The 16,101-nt window shown below is 39.3% G+C and overlaps 1 protein-coding gene across 2 annotated transcripts in view; it reads right to left on the reverse strand.

The window, feature by feature from the left end:
- LOC124859164 (attractin-like protein 1) overlaps positions 1–16,101 on the reverse strand; it is a 482,005-nt gene that overhangs the window by 26,544 nt on the left and 439,360 nt on the right. For both annotated transcript variants that reach the window (XM_047351754.1, XM_047351757.1), the window contains exon 29: positions 7,032–7,146. In XM_047351754.1, the coding sequence (XP_047207710.1) occupies positions 7,032–7,146 (115 nt within the window). The remainder of the gene's footprint in view (positions 1–7,031; positions 7,147–16,101) is intronic.

Consider the following 16,101-nt stretch of genomic DNA (forward strand, 5'->3'; position numbering starts at 1 on the left):
TAATCACTGTCAGCTTCACCTGAACTGAGAATGAATTAAAAGAAAAAACAATAAATGGATATCTGTGCACACGCAGCACCTTGACTGCACAACTACGCGCCCAGTCAAAGGCAGATGGGCAGAGGCGCACTATCAATTTGTCTATTCTGGAGAAGTCCAGAATAGCTGTTCAGTCCAGGGCCATCCGCCTGCCTTGTTCATTACTAAGTTACACTAAGCGACTCAAACAGGGCTAGAACAGGGCTCCTTTCAGAGCAGCCGCAGAGCCAGCCAGAAAATGGGAGCCTGGTGCATGTGTGTGAGCCCAGGAACAGGTGGAAACAGAGAGGTATAACCCAGGATGAAGCTGGCAGTAAAACCTGAATGCTGGCTCAGTATGGGCTAACTGTAAATAACAGTTCATTACTTATTCACCCAGCAAGACATGAGGTGGAGGCTCACTAATGAGCATCATCAGGGTCATTGATGGGGACAAGAAAGCAGAGGGACTTTCACCTGAGCTATAGGTAAATTTAAATGGCCTGGCCATGATAGAAAACAGCAGGAGCCCTCTCTGTGAGCTACTAGCTGGATTTGCATCATGATAAAAATATCTGGTCCTTTAGTTCAGTCAAAATCAAAGCATTTAATTCTAAAGTTACTAAAAACATAAAAAATGCCCTTCAGATCACCACATTGCTCTCACTGCTGCAGCCAGTCCTATGGTCCAGTTCTACATGTAGACAGAAAAAGGTGTTGCTCAATAAACTAGGAAAATAAAGACACAATAGAAAGAGCAACAGTAAGCCTTCTTCTCTTTTAAATCTTCTGATCCTAAACATACAGCTCTGGACTGTTTAAAGGTGCAGTCTTAATAAGAAATAGCTCAAAGCAATTGATCACAAGTGCACAATTAATAAGTTGTTTTGTTTTTCTGAGTAATACATGTAATAATATATAAACTAAACTAATTAAACAAGTATACAGTTTACTTATTACAATACCTACCATGGGTATACAGTTAATAACTGAAATATTAATATTGATGACAGGGCAAAACATAAGAGTCCAAGAAAGGTCCCAGATGAGGCTCAATGTTCTAAACATCTTTTTCTCTCATAAAGTGTTTAATAGTAAAGACTCTTAAGTGGAATGAAGGGCTGAAAAGATGGCATTAAAACATAACAGGTTCATGAAAGAATGAATAATTTTAATCAAATGTTTGAAGAGCTCTCAGCATAATTAAAATAAATAAATGTGTTTTCAGGATCTTAGTATTGGACTAAGACTTAAGAAAATCAACTTTATGCCAGTTTCATTTTTTGAAATTAAGACCATAGAGCCTTAGGAGTGGAACACCTTGATGAGAGTGTAACGTTTAAAATTGTAATTTGCATAGATGAGAAAAGAAGCACATTTATTTGACCCGTAGTAAACATTCCGGACTTTAAGAACAATTTTGTCAGCAAAAATTCAGATTAGGTGTTTTTCTAAAAAGCACAAAATGTGTCATTATCTGCTTATGCAAAATGGTTTTTTTCTCCTCAATCCGAAACTCTGTTCCTCCTTATTCTTCATTTAGCGTCATTATTTTAAAATTATTGTAAACCTTTTTTGTTTGATTCACAATAATTTACATTCAATCAAAACCCAGCCAAGACAGAGAACTGGTACAACATGTACTATGTTATTTTAACTTTAAATTACTTAAAAACCTGTCTGCTGTCTTAAGAAAGTTAAAATATTTTGGGTCTAGGCTAAAGATCCCAATGTTTCAAGATCCTAAAAACACCCACGTTCATAACCATGCTACCGAAATGTGTGTCGTCATTTCTCTGAGACACCGTCGGGCTGCCGTTGAACATTGCGGGCTCCAATGATGCACAGAAAAGCCTGCAGCTCATCGTTGCACCAAGAAATAAACCTGCTGGTTGCATGTGAGGACTTCATGGCTTTCCTGCAGTGTAGTGAGTTAGGAAAATGGTGGTTGTTTTTCTTTTTAGGGACTACTATGGCTGACCACGCCCATGGCCGATCAATCTGTCCATGTTACATTTCGTCCCTCGTCAGCTGGTCCCGTTGTGGCCAAAAAGCCAGTAATGGAAACGGACGTAAAACGGGCTGAGTGGAGTGGAGCCAGCCAAAGCAGAGCCCATGGAAGAGGGGCTTAAGTTCCTGACACAACTGTGTCCATGGAAACTACTGGAAGACCTGAATTCTATGATTTGAATGGGTTAACAAATACTTTTGACAATATAGTGCATGTTTATACTACAACTTTGTTGCTATCCACACTCTTCTGTACTTCTCAACCTCACTCTGTGCTCACAGTTTGACACATAGTTGCTTTTGAAATGAAAGACCAAGCGGTTGGTTCCTGCGTTTAGGAGGCTCTAACATATAGCTCCCTCCATGACATTTTGTGGGAAATGCAGCCTCTCATGTCTGCTCTGCTCATTTTCTCATGAATAAAAGGTCCTCACATCTACTGAAGTTCCATAAAGTTTCCTTTATAATCCCAACATGCTCTGACAGCAGCCTGAAAACAGAGAAAGCTGCAGGAGGGAAGGAAAATAAAGAGGGGAAAGAGGAAGACTAAACACGTATGTGCGGTGGAAGATGAGCTGAGGGGAGAGAACATCAGCCCTGTGCTGATGGTGCATAACGCTTCAAGCCTTGGTCAGATCTGAGGAAGTGCTGCTGTCTTTTTAGTGATTTTCATACCAGTTTGGTGCTCTGCTGCGGTAACAGGGGGATATCACATGACGCCCGTTTATAGAGCAACATGAGCTCAGATGGTGGAAAGTCAGGATGTCTCATAGAGGGGAACAATTGATCCAACAGAAAGTGTTGGAGGGGAAACCTGGCAGGTCTGAAAGCGGCTCGCTGAATTTAAGCTGTCTGGCAAGTTTTTGTTTAATAATGCATCAAGCAGCTGTAAATCTGTCTGTTCAAGATATAAAAACCTTTTAACTATGTGCAAAATCATGTAGCATTTGGTTGATTAATCAGCGATTTCATGACTACAGCCAGAAAACACAAAGCCACGTTGAACAATGCCTCGAGTGATGTCACAGTTTAGAGTTTTCACAGCTTTTGTTTAAAATGCCAGTGCCTGTTCACCATGAAATTGATAAGGGAGAGATGCTTTTTCAGACTTTGTTGTGCTGCTGAGAACAGTATGGCTTTTAAAAGTGTCGTGAATTATGAAAGCTCTTTTTGTGAAGCTAGAATAACAAGATGTGGCTCAGAGGCAGCTCACAGTTTACAAGAACAGTAAAAAACCCAAAAAATTCAAAGCAGAAAGACATAACCAGAATGAGAGCTGCTATGTGTTATGATTAATCATAAAGACTTTGGCAGGAGTGCCACCTGCTAATGGCAGCTTATACTGTGGCTGGGAAAATGATCTGAATACGACAAAGGCAGCACTTTTGTGTTCCTCTGAGGGGACACATATGTGGGATGATCATAAGAAGCCATCAACCAAAACCATCACACGCCTACAAATGAAGTTTAGGAACAATACAGTGCCAAATGGATCCACAATATGCTTAAATAAACAAAATGCTTTTTAACTCTCTGATTTCAGGACAAAATCTTGATAAAGAATATCGAGACAGGGACAATTAGAAAATCAAGATGAAACTAAAGTTTGCAATATTTGGATACATTTTGGTTCACAGAGAAACTTTGTCAAAACTTTGACAATTTTAAGAAAAACTAAATCCCAGCAAAATAATTTTGCAATTTTAGCGAGTAACAGTGTTCAAATTAGGGCTGCGCAATAATAAGAAAACATGCGATAATACAGAATGTTCTGATGAGGATTTGACTTGCGATTAATAAACAAATAATTTGAAAGGGTTAATGTATTTCTGCTTTGTGTTTGTAGAAAAGATAGACCACGGATAAAGGGTAGTCTGTCCAGCTCTGTGTAAAAAGTTGCCTTTAGAGGGCGTCTGCTGTTTATGCAGGGCACTTACATAATTAGCTAACACTAGGTATTTATTAACAATATGCATTTTGCATACAGTGATATTGTGACAAAAATACATATTTTGCTGCCCTAGATCAAATAAGAGCTTTTAAGAGGGAAGTTGCATTTATTTCAAGAGCTTTGAACTAAAACAATTTTTGACCAACTCTGGATTAGAAATGTGGCTCTGGGAGTGAACCAGAGCTGTAAACGGAGACAATTTTAAATCAAACTAGCTGTTTCATGCAAAAAAAAAAAGTGGCCATATTTACCCAGGAAGGAAATAAATTGGTGAATGCTGTGTATGGATAATTCAGGCTGTTATGCAAACACATCTGTCACTGTGAGGATCTGTTATTCAGAAAATATGCCTCTACCCTTGATTTATATTTCACAATATGAACTTAGGGCTGATATTATAACCAACAAACTCATAGATTGAGCCAAGTCCTGTCCTCTCTCCTTTTAGCGGGGTCACTTTACACAAGCCTGCTGCTGGCAGGGAGTGAGTCAACACTGTACAGGTCCTTCTCAAAATATTAGCATATTGTGATAAAGTTCATTATTTTCCATAATGTCATGATGAAAATTTAACATTCATATATTTTAGATTCATTGCACACTAACTGAAATATTTCAGGTCTTTTATTGTCTTAATACGGATGATTTTGGCATACAGCTCATGAAAACCCAAAAATCCTATCTCACAAAATTAGCATATCATTAAAAGGGTCTCTAAACGAGCTATGAACATAATCATCTGAATCAACGAGTTAACTCTAAACACCTGCAAAAGATTCCTGAGGCCTTTAAAACTCCCAGCCTGGTTCATCACTCAAAACCCCAATCATGGGTAAGACTGCCGACCTGACTGCAGTCCAGAAGGCCACTATTGACACCCTCAAGCAAGAGGGTAAGACACAGAAATAAATTTCTGAACGAATAGGCTGTTCCCAGAGTGCTGTATCAAGGGACCTCAGTGGGAAGTCTGTGGGAAGGAAAAAGTGTGGCAGAAAACGCTGCACAACGAGAAGAGGTGACCGGACCCTGAGGAAGATTGTGGAGAAGGGCCGATTCCAGACCTTGGGGGACCTGTGGAAGCAGTGGACTGAGTCTGGAGTAGAAACATCCAGAGCCACCGTGCACAGGCGTGTGCAGGAAATGGGCTACAGGTGCCACATTCCCCAGGTCAAGCCACTTTTGAACCAGAAACAGCGGCAAAAGCGCCTGACCTGGGCTACAGAGAAGCAGAACTGGACTGTTGCTGAGTGGTCCAAAGTACTTTTTTCGGATGAAAGCAAATTCTGCATGTCATTCGGAAATCAAGGTGCCAGAGTCTGGAGGAAGACTGGGGAGAAGGAAATGCCAAAATGCCAGAAGTCCAGTGTCAAGTACCCACAGTCAGTGATGGTCTGGGGTGCCGTGTCAGCTGCTGGTGTTGGTCCACTGTGTTTTATCAAGGGCAGGGTCAATGCAGCTAGCTATCAGGAGATTTTGGAGCACTTCATGCTTCCATCTGCTGAAAAGCTTTATGGAGATGAAAATTTCATTTTTCAGCACGACCTGGCACCTGCTCACAGTGCCAAAACCACTGGTAAATGGTTTACTGACCATGGTATCACTGTGCTCAATTGGCCTGCCAACTCTCCTGACCTGAACCCCATAGAGAATCTGTGGGATATTGTGAAGAGAACGTTGAGAGACTCAAGACCCAACACTCTGGATGAGCTAAAGGCCGCTATCGAAGCATCCTGGGTCTCCATAAGACCTCAACAGTGCCACAGGCTGATTGCCTCCATGCCACGCCGCATTGAAGCAGTCATTTCTGCCAAAGGATTCCTGACCAAGTATTGAGTGCATAACTGTACATGATTATTTGAAGGTTGACGTTTTTTGTATTAAAAACACTTTTCTTTTATTGGTCGGATGAAATATGCTAATTTTGTGAGATAGAAATTTTGGGTTTTCATGAGCTGTATGCCAAAATCATCCGTATTAAGACAATGAAAGACCTGAAATATTTCAGTTAGTGTGCAATGAATCTAAAATATATGAATGTTAAATTTTCATCATGACATTACAGAAAATAATGAACTTTATCACAATATGCTAATATTTTGAGAAGGACCTGTATAGGGAAATAAAATTTGGGCAAATTAAATTTAGGAAAGAAATACCAGCACATATTTCATCCTCATGTGATTGATGATTGTGTCAGCTGACATTTTAAAATAGAATCAAGATTTTAATTAACAGAGACACCAACTCCGTTGTGCTTTAACGGTCAAGGCAGTCTCAAACATAGTCTTAGTAGGCATATTTTCTCTGAAGGTTCTACTCACTTTGCTTTCTGGCACTAAAAGCACGAAATAGGTAAATGACTTGGGAATTTGGCCTAGGTGAAATCCAGATTACAGTAGCAAAGATAACAGCAGAGAATCAAACAGATGTAAATGATACACAATGAGATGATCGATATGCTAATTGACATCATGTTTATATTTTTAAAGAAATGTGAACTTAATTCTGAATCTTTAGGAGTTGAACTGAGGACATGAATGAATTCAGAAATTTGATCTGTGTGGGCAATACTTAGAACATGATAATGTTTGGGTTTTAGCTGCAGGCACACTGAGGAAAGACTGCCCACATTTTTTATGGGAGATTACAGAGGAGATGAATGTCATCCGAAGTACTCCGGTCGGGTTTGTCAATCTCTTGCCGTAAAGACTTGTAAATCCTTGGGCCCTGTGACTGACTAAAAAAAATATTTTTTTTAAGCTTCCCTTACATCAGCTCTGATAATTTCTTTTGTTTCTATAACGAGTTTATTTTAATCAGAAACGGTACAATGCTCCATATCCTATACGTGTGTCATCAATCATCAGGAAAATTCAGTGGCCATTTTATCATATTTACCACCTATATGCAAATGTGCGAGACTGCTTTAGAGGAGTAGAAAACAAAGAACATTAATCATTATTAACCGATCATCCAATAGCATCACATCCAGGCATTGTGCTTACACTGTAACATAATGTGTGTCAGTCAGTACATTGTGTGAGGATCATACCAGACTGTCCCGGTGGAGGTATTCCAGAAGGGAGTCTTGGGAGGTGCATTACCACTGTAAGAACTCCTGCTCGGCTCCCCCAACACGGCTCCATGGCGATTGGTTTTGGCACTGCCTACACACAACGCAAGGACAACAATCCTCAGCTAACATTCAGGTAAGAATCCTCTGAAAAAACAATCAGTGAATAGCTGTCTGCACAAAGCAGAGAGATGAATTTGTACCATTTTAGAGACAATTTTATGTTAGTTATGAAAAGCATATTAATGTGGTCTTTAAGAATCTTGTCTGAATCATGCCTGGAAATAAACCTTTCAAGTGTGGTTTCACATATTCCTATATTTTGCAATTTTTGATATAAGTTAATATCTTTTACACCCATTTTTTTTGTAAGAAACCATAAGCTTTCATTAACATTTGAGAGAAGCATGGATATACAAAGTATACAAGACCCTGATCAAAATAATGTTATGGTGTCAAAATTAACAAGGCCCTGATAAACCAAAACCTTCCGACCTTTAGTGTGATTTACCATATACTATCCTAGAGGGGAAAATATGAAGCTTGGTGCAGTCAAGCCAGACATTTATAGATGATGGCTCAGACTGAGCTGTGTTTAGTGAGATGTTTAAATCTTGGAACATTGTTTTGTAATCTAACCCTGCTTAAGCAAGGTTTGGTTATTAAATAAGGAGAGAGTAGAGACCAAAGAAGCAGGCAAGAGGCCCATGGTAACTCTGGAGGAGATACAGAGATACACAAATCTGGCGGGCTAATCTGAGGACAGGACAACTATTAATGAAGCACTCCACAAATCTGGCCTTTATTGATGTGCGGAAAGAAGGTAGAGTGGCCCAGTCAAACTATAGACCTCAACCCACTGTGTGGAAAGAGTTGAAATGTACAGGTCCTTCTCAAAATATTAGCATATTGTGATAAAGTTCATTATTTTCCATAATGTAATGATGAAAATTTAACATTCATATATTTTAGATTCATTGCACACTAACTGAAATATTTCAGATCTTTTATTGTCTTAATACGGATGATTGTGGCATACAGCTCATGAAAACCCAAAATTCCTATCTCACAAAATTAGCATATTTCATCCGACCAATAAAAGAAAAGTTTTTTTAATACAAAAAACGTCAACCTTCAAATAATCATGTACAGTTATGCACTCAATACTTGGTCGGGAATCCTTTTGCAGAAATGACTGCTTCAATGCGGCGTGGCATGGAGGCAATCAGCTTGTGGCACTGCTGAGGTCTTATGGAGGCCCAGGATGCTTCGATAGCGGCCATTAGCTCATCCAGAGTGTTGGGTCTTGAGTCTCTCAACGTTCTCTTCACAATATCCCACAGATTCTCTATGGGGTTCATGTCAGGAGAGTTGGCAGGCCAATTGAGCACAGTGATACCATGGTCAGTAAACCATTTACCAGTGGTTTTGGCACTGTGAGCAGGTGCCAAGTCGTGCTGAAAAATGAAATCTTCATCTCCATAAAGCTTTTCAGCAGATGGAAGCATGAAGTGCTCCAAAATCTCCTGATAGCTAGCTGCATTGACCCTGCCCTTGATAAAACACAGTGGACCAACACCAGCAGCTGACACGGCACCCCAGACCATCACTGACTGTGGGTACTTGACACTGGACTTCTGGCATTTTGGCATTTCCTTCTCCCCAGTCTTCCTCCAGACTCTGGCACCTTGATTTCCGAATGACATGCAGAATTTGCTTTCATCCGAAAAAAGTACTTTGGACCACTGAGCAATAGTCCAGTGCTGCTTCTCTGTAGCCCAGGTCAGGCGCTTCTACCGCTGTTTCTGGTTCAAAAGTGGCTTGACCTGGGGAATGCGGCACCTGTAGACCATTTCCTGCACACGCCTGTGCACGGTGGCTCTGGATGTTTCTACTCCAGACTCAGTCCACTGCTTCCGCAGGTCTCCCAAGGTCTGGAATCGGCCCTTCTCCACAATCTTCCTCAGGGTCCGGTCACATCTTCTCGTTGTGCAGCGTTTTCTGCCACACTTTTTCCTTCCCACAGACTTCCCACTGAGGTGCCTTGATACAGCACTCTGGGAACAGCCTATTCGTTCAGAAATTTCTTTCTGTGTCTTACCCTCTTGCTTGAGGGTGTCAATAGTGGCCTTCTGGACAGCAGTCAAGTCGGCAGTCTTACCCATGATTGGGGTTTTGAGTGATGAACCAGGCTGGGAGTTTTAAAGGCCTCAGGAATCTTTTGCAGGTGTTTAGAGTTAACTCGTTGATTCAGATGATTAGGTTCATAGCTCGTTTAGAGACCCTTTTAATGATATGCTAATTTTGTGAGATAGGAATTTTGGGTTTTCATGAGCTGTATGCCACAATCATCCGTATTAAGACAATAAAAGACCTGAAATATTTCAGTTAGTGTGCAATGAATCTAAAATATATGAATGTTAAATTTTCATTATGACATTATGGAAAATAATGAACTTTATCACAATATGCTAATATTTTGAGAAGGACCTGTATATATCTCTCTATCTGAATTAGCTTGAGCAATTATGTAAAGAAGAATGAGCTACATTTTCAGTTTCCAGATGTGTAAAGCTGATAGAGTCAAACTGCCAAACACTTGATGGGTCTACAAAGTATTATCTAAAGGGAGCTGAATGAAAATGTCTGCCACACATTTCAGGTGTTTATTTCTAAAACTAAAAATGAAAACCATATCACCGTTTAATTCTACTTCACAAATATACACTACTCTATGTTGGTCTTTCAAATAAAACACCCAACAAAATATAAAATAGTCCATGGTGCATGAATACCTTTCTCATCGTGCAAGGCACTCTGTTGGCATATCTTTCATTTTTGTAGGTCTCTAGGTAATTTAGTCACGCCGGAGGGGCATCACATTGGAACACATGAGATAAGTTTATAATCTTTTTTTGTTAGGTTTTTCATCTCAGTCAGAGTCCTTTAGCTTTTAGCTATCCCCTCACAATGTCTGTGCTGTAATGAGCTCCTGCTCTGTGCAAATAAAATAATTCTAACTCATTTATACTCTTGGATGTTGACACCTGCAGCTGTTTGGAAGACTGTTTGGGATATGTATGGGGAATGTTGTCAACACTCATGTGGAACTCACAGAGCAGCTACAAAGTGTGCTGTATTTGAAACATGGAGCAAACAGTGAGTGTTGGAGCTGTGTGGAGCAGTTCCCTGTTACCACCACGCTCCAGAAACATAGCTCCAGGCTGGGAGAACCCAGCTCTCAGCAGCCTGTAGAGCTTCACCTGCTGAGCGCCATATGTGGACACATCAGCCTGTTTAGGTACACCTACACAGAGCTAAATACCAGTGCCACAGCAGTCTTCAAATATAGTCACTGGTTTTTGTATCAATAAAGATTTAATTAGTGCCATTAAGCCGTCACAATTAGCATCCTAAAAAATATTTTGTTTAGATCTGTACATTATGTCCCAAAATATATATATAAAGGTAAAACTGCTTTTGCCGTACCTAAAACCCAGCCTACTTTTTTTCTGTTGCTATGATTCCTTTTGGTTGTTTTGTTTGCTATGTGTGATCCCTCTGAGACTTTTCCTGTGTACCAAGGTCAAATGTCTTGGGATAATATTTCCATTCATCTCAATGCAAAATAAGGAGAGTCACTCAGATATTGATCTAGTTTGACCTTTCTGCCATACTGTACCACAAATGTCTCTGATTGTTTCACACTGAGCTCTGTGAAGGAAGTTACATCTTACACAATATATATACTTGTATATCTGTCACATCACACAGTTTTACAAATATCTCTTCATTATTCTGTCTTTGGTTCTTTAAATCCCAACTGCAAGCAATGATAAAGACACAAATCAATCATAAAATAATAATCAAATGAAGAACTAGCACTAATGGTTACTTTAGGGGTTCCACAGGGCTTTGATGTAGGTCAAAATTGCCTTAAAGCATGCGGTGCCTCCTGCCAAAGGTGTTTTTCCCTCAGTTCAACTAAAGCTTGGGCATTACTTCTGACCACAGCACCAGCAGGATGTAGGTCCTGCTTCAAAAATGTTGCAGAACACCACCATGGGCCGCCAGTTGTTCATCAGTATAGGTAACCAGTTGCTGCCCCCCTCTCGGCTTCAAACCCTTAACTGCAGTTAATTGCAATGAGGGGACCAACTTTGGATGATACTTGTGAGGCATCCTCAGGCAACATAGTTTTCCTTAAGGGTTGGGGCGCAGCTCATCTCTTTAACTCAATGAGGTGCTGATGGCTTCCCTCTGGAGTGGGGGAGCCGGTAAAAGCCCCAAGAATGCCCTCAGCTACTGTATCACTCACATTTCAAAGCAGGTTTTTATATGAATAAATTATCTCAACAACAAAATAAAAAATGTCAGTACATCCCTGTCATCAATCCTGGAAAAACATTGAAAAAAATATTATTATAGTGCAATGACAGTATAAAAATGTTCTTTGTATCAGAGCGATTGGTCCAAAATAGTGGCACACTATAATAATGTGGGCTTTTTTTTAGTGTTGTAAAGGGTCTCGGGAAAAAAATCAACTTTCAAACCTCAGTCTAAAATGCTGGGGGGAAATTATTATTCACAAAAAACCTCCTAAAACATAATATTTAACTAGTACATTTAGAGGGTTACATCAAATACCTGCTCTGCTAATAGCTAGTTGTGTGGAAAAATTAACCACATCTAAAAGTACATTTCCATATTTAGCATTCAGCAGACGGACAGTAAGTAATTAGAGGACAACAGCAACTTGGTTCCTAGCGGCAGAGTTAGGCCACCTTGGTACAAACACAAAGAACAGTCACACAAACATCCCCTCCTGCGTTAATAGGTTTAAGTGCTGGAGCGTACGGTTTAATTAGAGACTGCTTTGTTTGTTTAGTTTTTTTTTTTCCAGAATGTCAGGAAGTGATGAATGTGTCTCTACACAAACAAAACTGGCACTGGAACCTCTACCAGTAGAGCACTCTTACTGATTAAGATTATATGCAGACAAAATAAGGAGGTTGGCATGACACAAGCAGGTTATTAACATTTCAGTTATTAACACTAATATTCACTCATTTACTCACATCACTGCTGCATTTACTTTGTTTTCTTTGACAGTGGTCACTGATTGTAGCTTTTGGCTTCTGAATAGTTGGGATTTAGAAACATCTTTGATGTAAAATTCACATAAATTACAAAAGATTGAGGAAAATCTTACATTATATTGTGCTTACCAAATGGGCTATTTTCTGCTGAAAATGTTTTAGAAGACAAAGATTTATGTCATCTTAAAACAAGCCTAAAGCTTTATTGTGAGGCTTCAACCATCTGAGGGTTTTGTAACTTTGAGGTGCTTGGGTATAATTGGCAGACAAGTTAAATAACAGTATGGCATCCCTTCTGTTCACTGATAGGCCACATAACATTGCAAACCTTTAAAGATATAGGACCAAAATATCTGACTGCTTCTATGGTTACAAAGCTTATCTACCCTAAAGCAAGCCCTCTGATTTTCAGCTAAGAGGTTCTCAGTAAAAGGCACCCTTTCAACTGCAGCCCGGCAACGAAACAAGTTGGTTTGAAATCTAAAGGTCTAAAGATGGACAAAACCAAAGTGGATCTTCTTTAATTTGAAATATTTCCAACTCTCTGTGCATACTGTTGTATGAAACAGCACAGCATGTTCAAAAAGCCATGTGTTTTCTATGAGGTCAAGTCCAGTGACATGATAGCATCACCACTAATATATTTAATTAGACCAAGATATAGACCCTGTAAATGCCAATACGGATATGTAGAAATCCTTGAAATCATTATAAACGTTAAATATCATGCTTTTAAATTGTTCCTTTTCCCCCCTTAAATCATTCAGTTGTGGACTACATAAAGCTGAACTGCAATACTTTGGTCTGAATTCCTTGTTAATGTAGTTCCACAGGCTCCTCTTTTACTCCTGTTCTGAGGGGGGTCTGCAAGCAACTCGTTTTGGTGTCGTCTCTTTAAATGCTATTAAGGCATTTCACACCCTGCCTCCTGCCAGGTCAAAGAGCGTTCAACTTTAACTTGTTCAGCCATTTTTGCAGTTTGATAACAGATACAATTATCTAGTGGTGCAGAAACAAGACAAAAATGGCAAAAACAATGCTAAACTCTTTATGTAGGTTCTGATGCTGGGGGCAGTGTAAGGAATTGTGTGGGTTAATACACCCAACAACAGAACATTTAGACTTATCCACTTGGAACTTTGTCATACTTGAGCTTGGACAACAACATTGCAGCGAAAGATAAAAATGGTGGAAACGCAAAAGCTGTAAGCCGAAAGTCTATGATCATGTTTAGCAGTTCCACATCAAATACTATGACGTAACAGTTCAAAAAGTAATGAAAGTTAATGATGGAGCAGAACCACAATGGGACGTCTGTGAGAGCTCTCCCTGGCATCTTTCCCAAACTAATCAACTTAAGTGAGGAAAACAAGGGCAGAACAACTAAGGATGTAAGGGTTGGGAGGACAGTTGAGGGTGATGTCAACATAGTCATTTAAATGTATTGTAAAATCCTGCTGAGCTCTGTGTCCAGTCTTGTCCACTGTCAGCTGCTTAAAGGGGCAGAGATTCTGAACCGAGAGAGAGGGAGATCCGGGTGTCCTGCTCTAGTTTGTTTAGATTTTTAATATCAAGCTTTGCTGAAACCCAGACATCAGTTTCTGCTGACTGCATGTAAAGCTGAAATTAGTTACTTGGCAGCACTGAGCAGCACCATTCCAGCAGATCGTTCTATAAAGAATTATTGGACATCTTCCAAAAGGAAGGTTGTTTGCAGTCATGAGGGGTCCACCACAGAGCAAAGGCAACGCCTCAGGTGCCTACCAAGAAGTCTTTTTCCTGCTTTTAGATTTCCTCAGGAAAGGTGAAGATGAGCTTCTCATGTCCATTATAACATGCACTATTTGTAGACATCTTGTGCCACAAGATGTATATTTCTAGACAAAGGAAAGGGTCCTTTGAAGCCTGATCTAATTAATGTCAGCATGTGACATCATCTTGTGAAGGATAAGCCATTATTAACCTTGGAAATGAAGATGGATGCTTTAAGCTGTACACCCTGAACATTTCTTTCTTTTAATTTTTAAAGTAAGGAAGGAGCTCTTGTTGTGTTGATAGTCAACTTTTAAAGACAACTCCTTGTGCTGGCCCACAGCGCTCAGTTACAAAAGCCCCGAAGAAGCCTCCAACACTTTTAAAATGGGTTTGTGTCAACAATTTAGATAATGAGTAGAAAAAAGAAACACTGGCATTGAGAGATAACATACGGTTAACTACACTGTTGGTTTCTGCTTCCTTTCACATATCAGTGTTAAATTAAGGAGCTATTTCTCAGTTTTTAAGGAGTCTGGACTGTATTTGATTATGTTTAATTTACCACTTGGAATGCTTAAACTGATCCAACCTAAACTGGATAATTCTACACAAATTACGATTTAGGAAATTTCCATTTTATTTGTCAAACACAAAATGAAGGCATTTTAAAGCTTTTTTTTTCTTGCATTTGGCCCACTTTAGAATTGGACAAGCATAAAAAAACACACCATATAGAATGGTCTAACCTAAACTGAAATATTATGCACTGATTACAGAGTGCCTTTGTTCTATTTTTAGAGTGAAGGGTTAAAAAAGAGATCTTTGGTTTTTTTTTTCCTTCCAAAAATCTCACCTTGTCTACTGAACTTAATATCATCTATCATTTTGTCTGATGAGCCGGATGTACCGTTACACCCTTTAGCCATTTGTCCATTACAGAATCTGTATCTATGTTATACAAGCAAAATTACGCAGATCGGTGTAATCTCCATTTGTTTTTCTATTTGTCTTAATTCCATAATTCCTTACATCAAAGTCCAAAGTTGTTCATGCCAAAGTTAGATTAAGAGTTTATTTTGTTTAGTTAAGAAATTTATTCTGATACAAAATGACAAAAGCATCTCCCAGTAGATATTAAGACAATGTACAAAGGGTATAGCTTTTGAAACCAAATCATGCCTCTGCTTTCATTTACATTTTAATATAAAAAAAGGCCATGTTGAACATTATAAAAATGTGAAGTAAAAAGTAGCCTTTCTACCCTATAGGCCCTGTTCCCATCAGCAAACCTTTCTGTGGCAGATGACGTTCTGGTTGTTGCCTTTTATAAAACTTTAAATGAAAGTTCTTACATATAAATTGACAAGTAAAAGAAACTTTTAGACAAGGTCATTTTACACTGCCCTTTTAATGAACACTGCCCTTCAAATTCAGATGTTAACAAACATTTCCTTAATCTGTGTAGAATTGCTTTTTAAACTTCATGACACGGGTCAAACATTTTGGTTATTCTTCTACAAGCTTCTCGTGATAGTTTCTTGGAATTTTGGCCACTGACAGTTTTTCAGTGGTTTTGAGTTCAGGGTTCATTTAATATGAATCTGAACCATTGCTTTTGTTACCCTCAAGCCACTTTGTAACTAGGCGGCATGCTTGGGGTCATCCTGCATTTGGAAGACCCATTTGGCTTTACCTTCCTAGCTGATAAAATGTAGTATTTGCTTAAATATTTCTCTATTTTGCTGTATTCTCCTAATGCTCTTAATTTTTGGAAGTGCACTGGACACTCCCTGGGTCAGTTGAGATGATGTTCTCAGGCTCGCAAGTTTCCTCCTTTTGACACCAGATGTACTGATCTGTCATAATGGTAAAATACCAAATTTTTTGTTTCATCAGACCACAGCACGTAAATGAAGGTCTTTCTGGGCATTTGCTAACTGTAATCTGGTCTTTTATGTAGTGTTTGGAGTAATGGCTTCTTCCACACTGAGTGGCCTCTCCACCGAAGTCGAATAATGACACACAGTCTTATCAGCTTCATTTTCACAAGGTCTTCTGTTCTGGGGCAGATGTACATTTTGTGCACCAATACACATTCCTCTTTGAAGCAGAAACACAACTGGTGTTCATACTTGCGTATACTTGTTTGAACAGATGAACGAGGCAAATTCAGGCATGTAGAAATCATACCCAAG

The sequence above is a fragment of the Girardinichthys multiradiatus genome, chromosome 22, assembly GCF_021462225.1.
Source record: "Girardinichthys multiradiatus isolate DD_20200921_A chromosome 22, DD_fGirMul_XY1, whole genome shotgun sequence".
Classification (NCBI taxonomy): Eukaryota; Metazoa; Chordata; class Actinopteri; order Cyprinodontiformes; family Goodeidae; genus Girardinichthys; species Girardinichthys multiradiatus.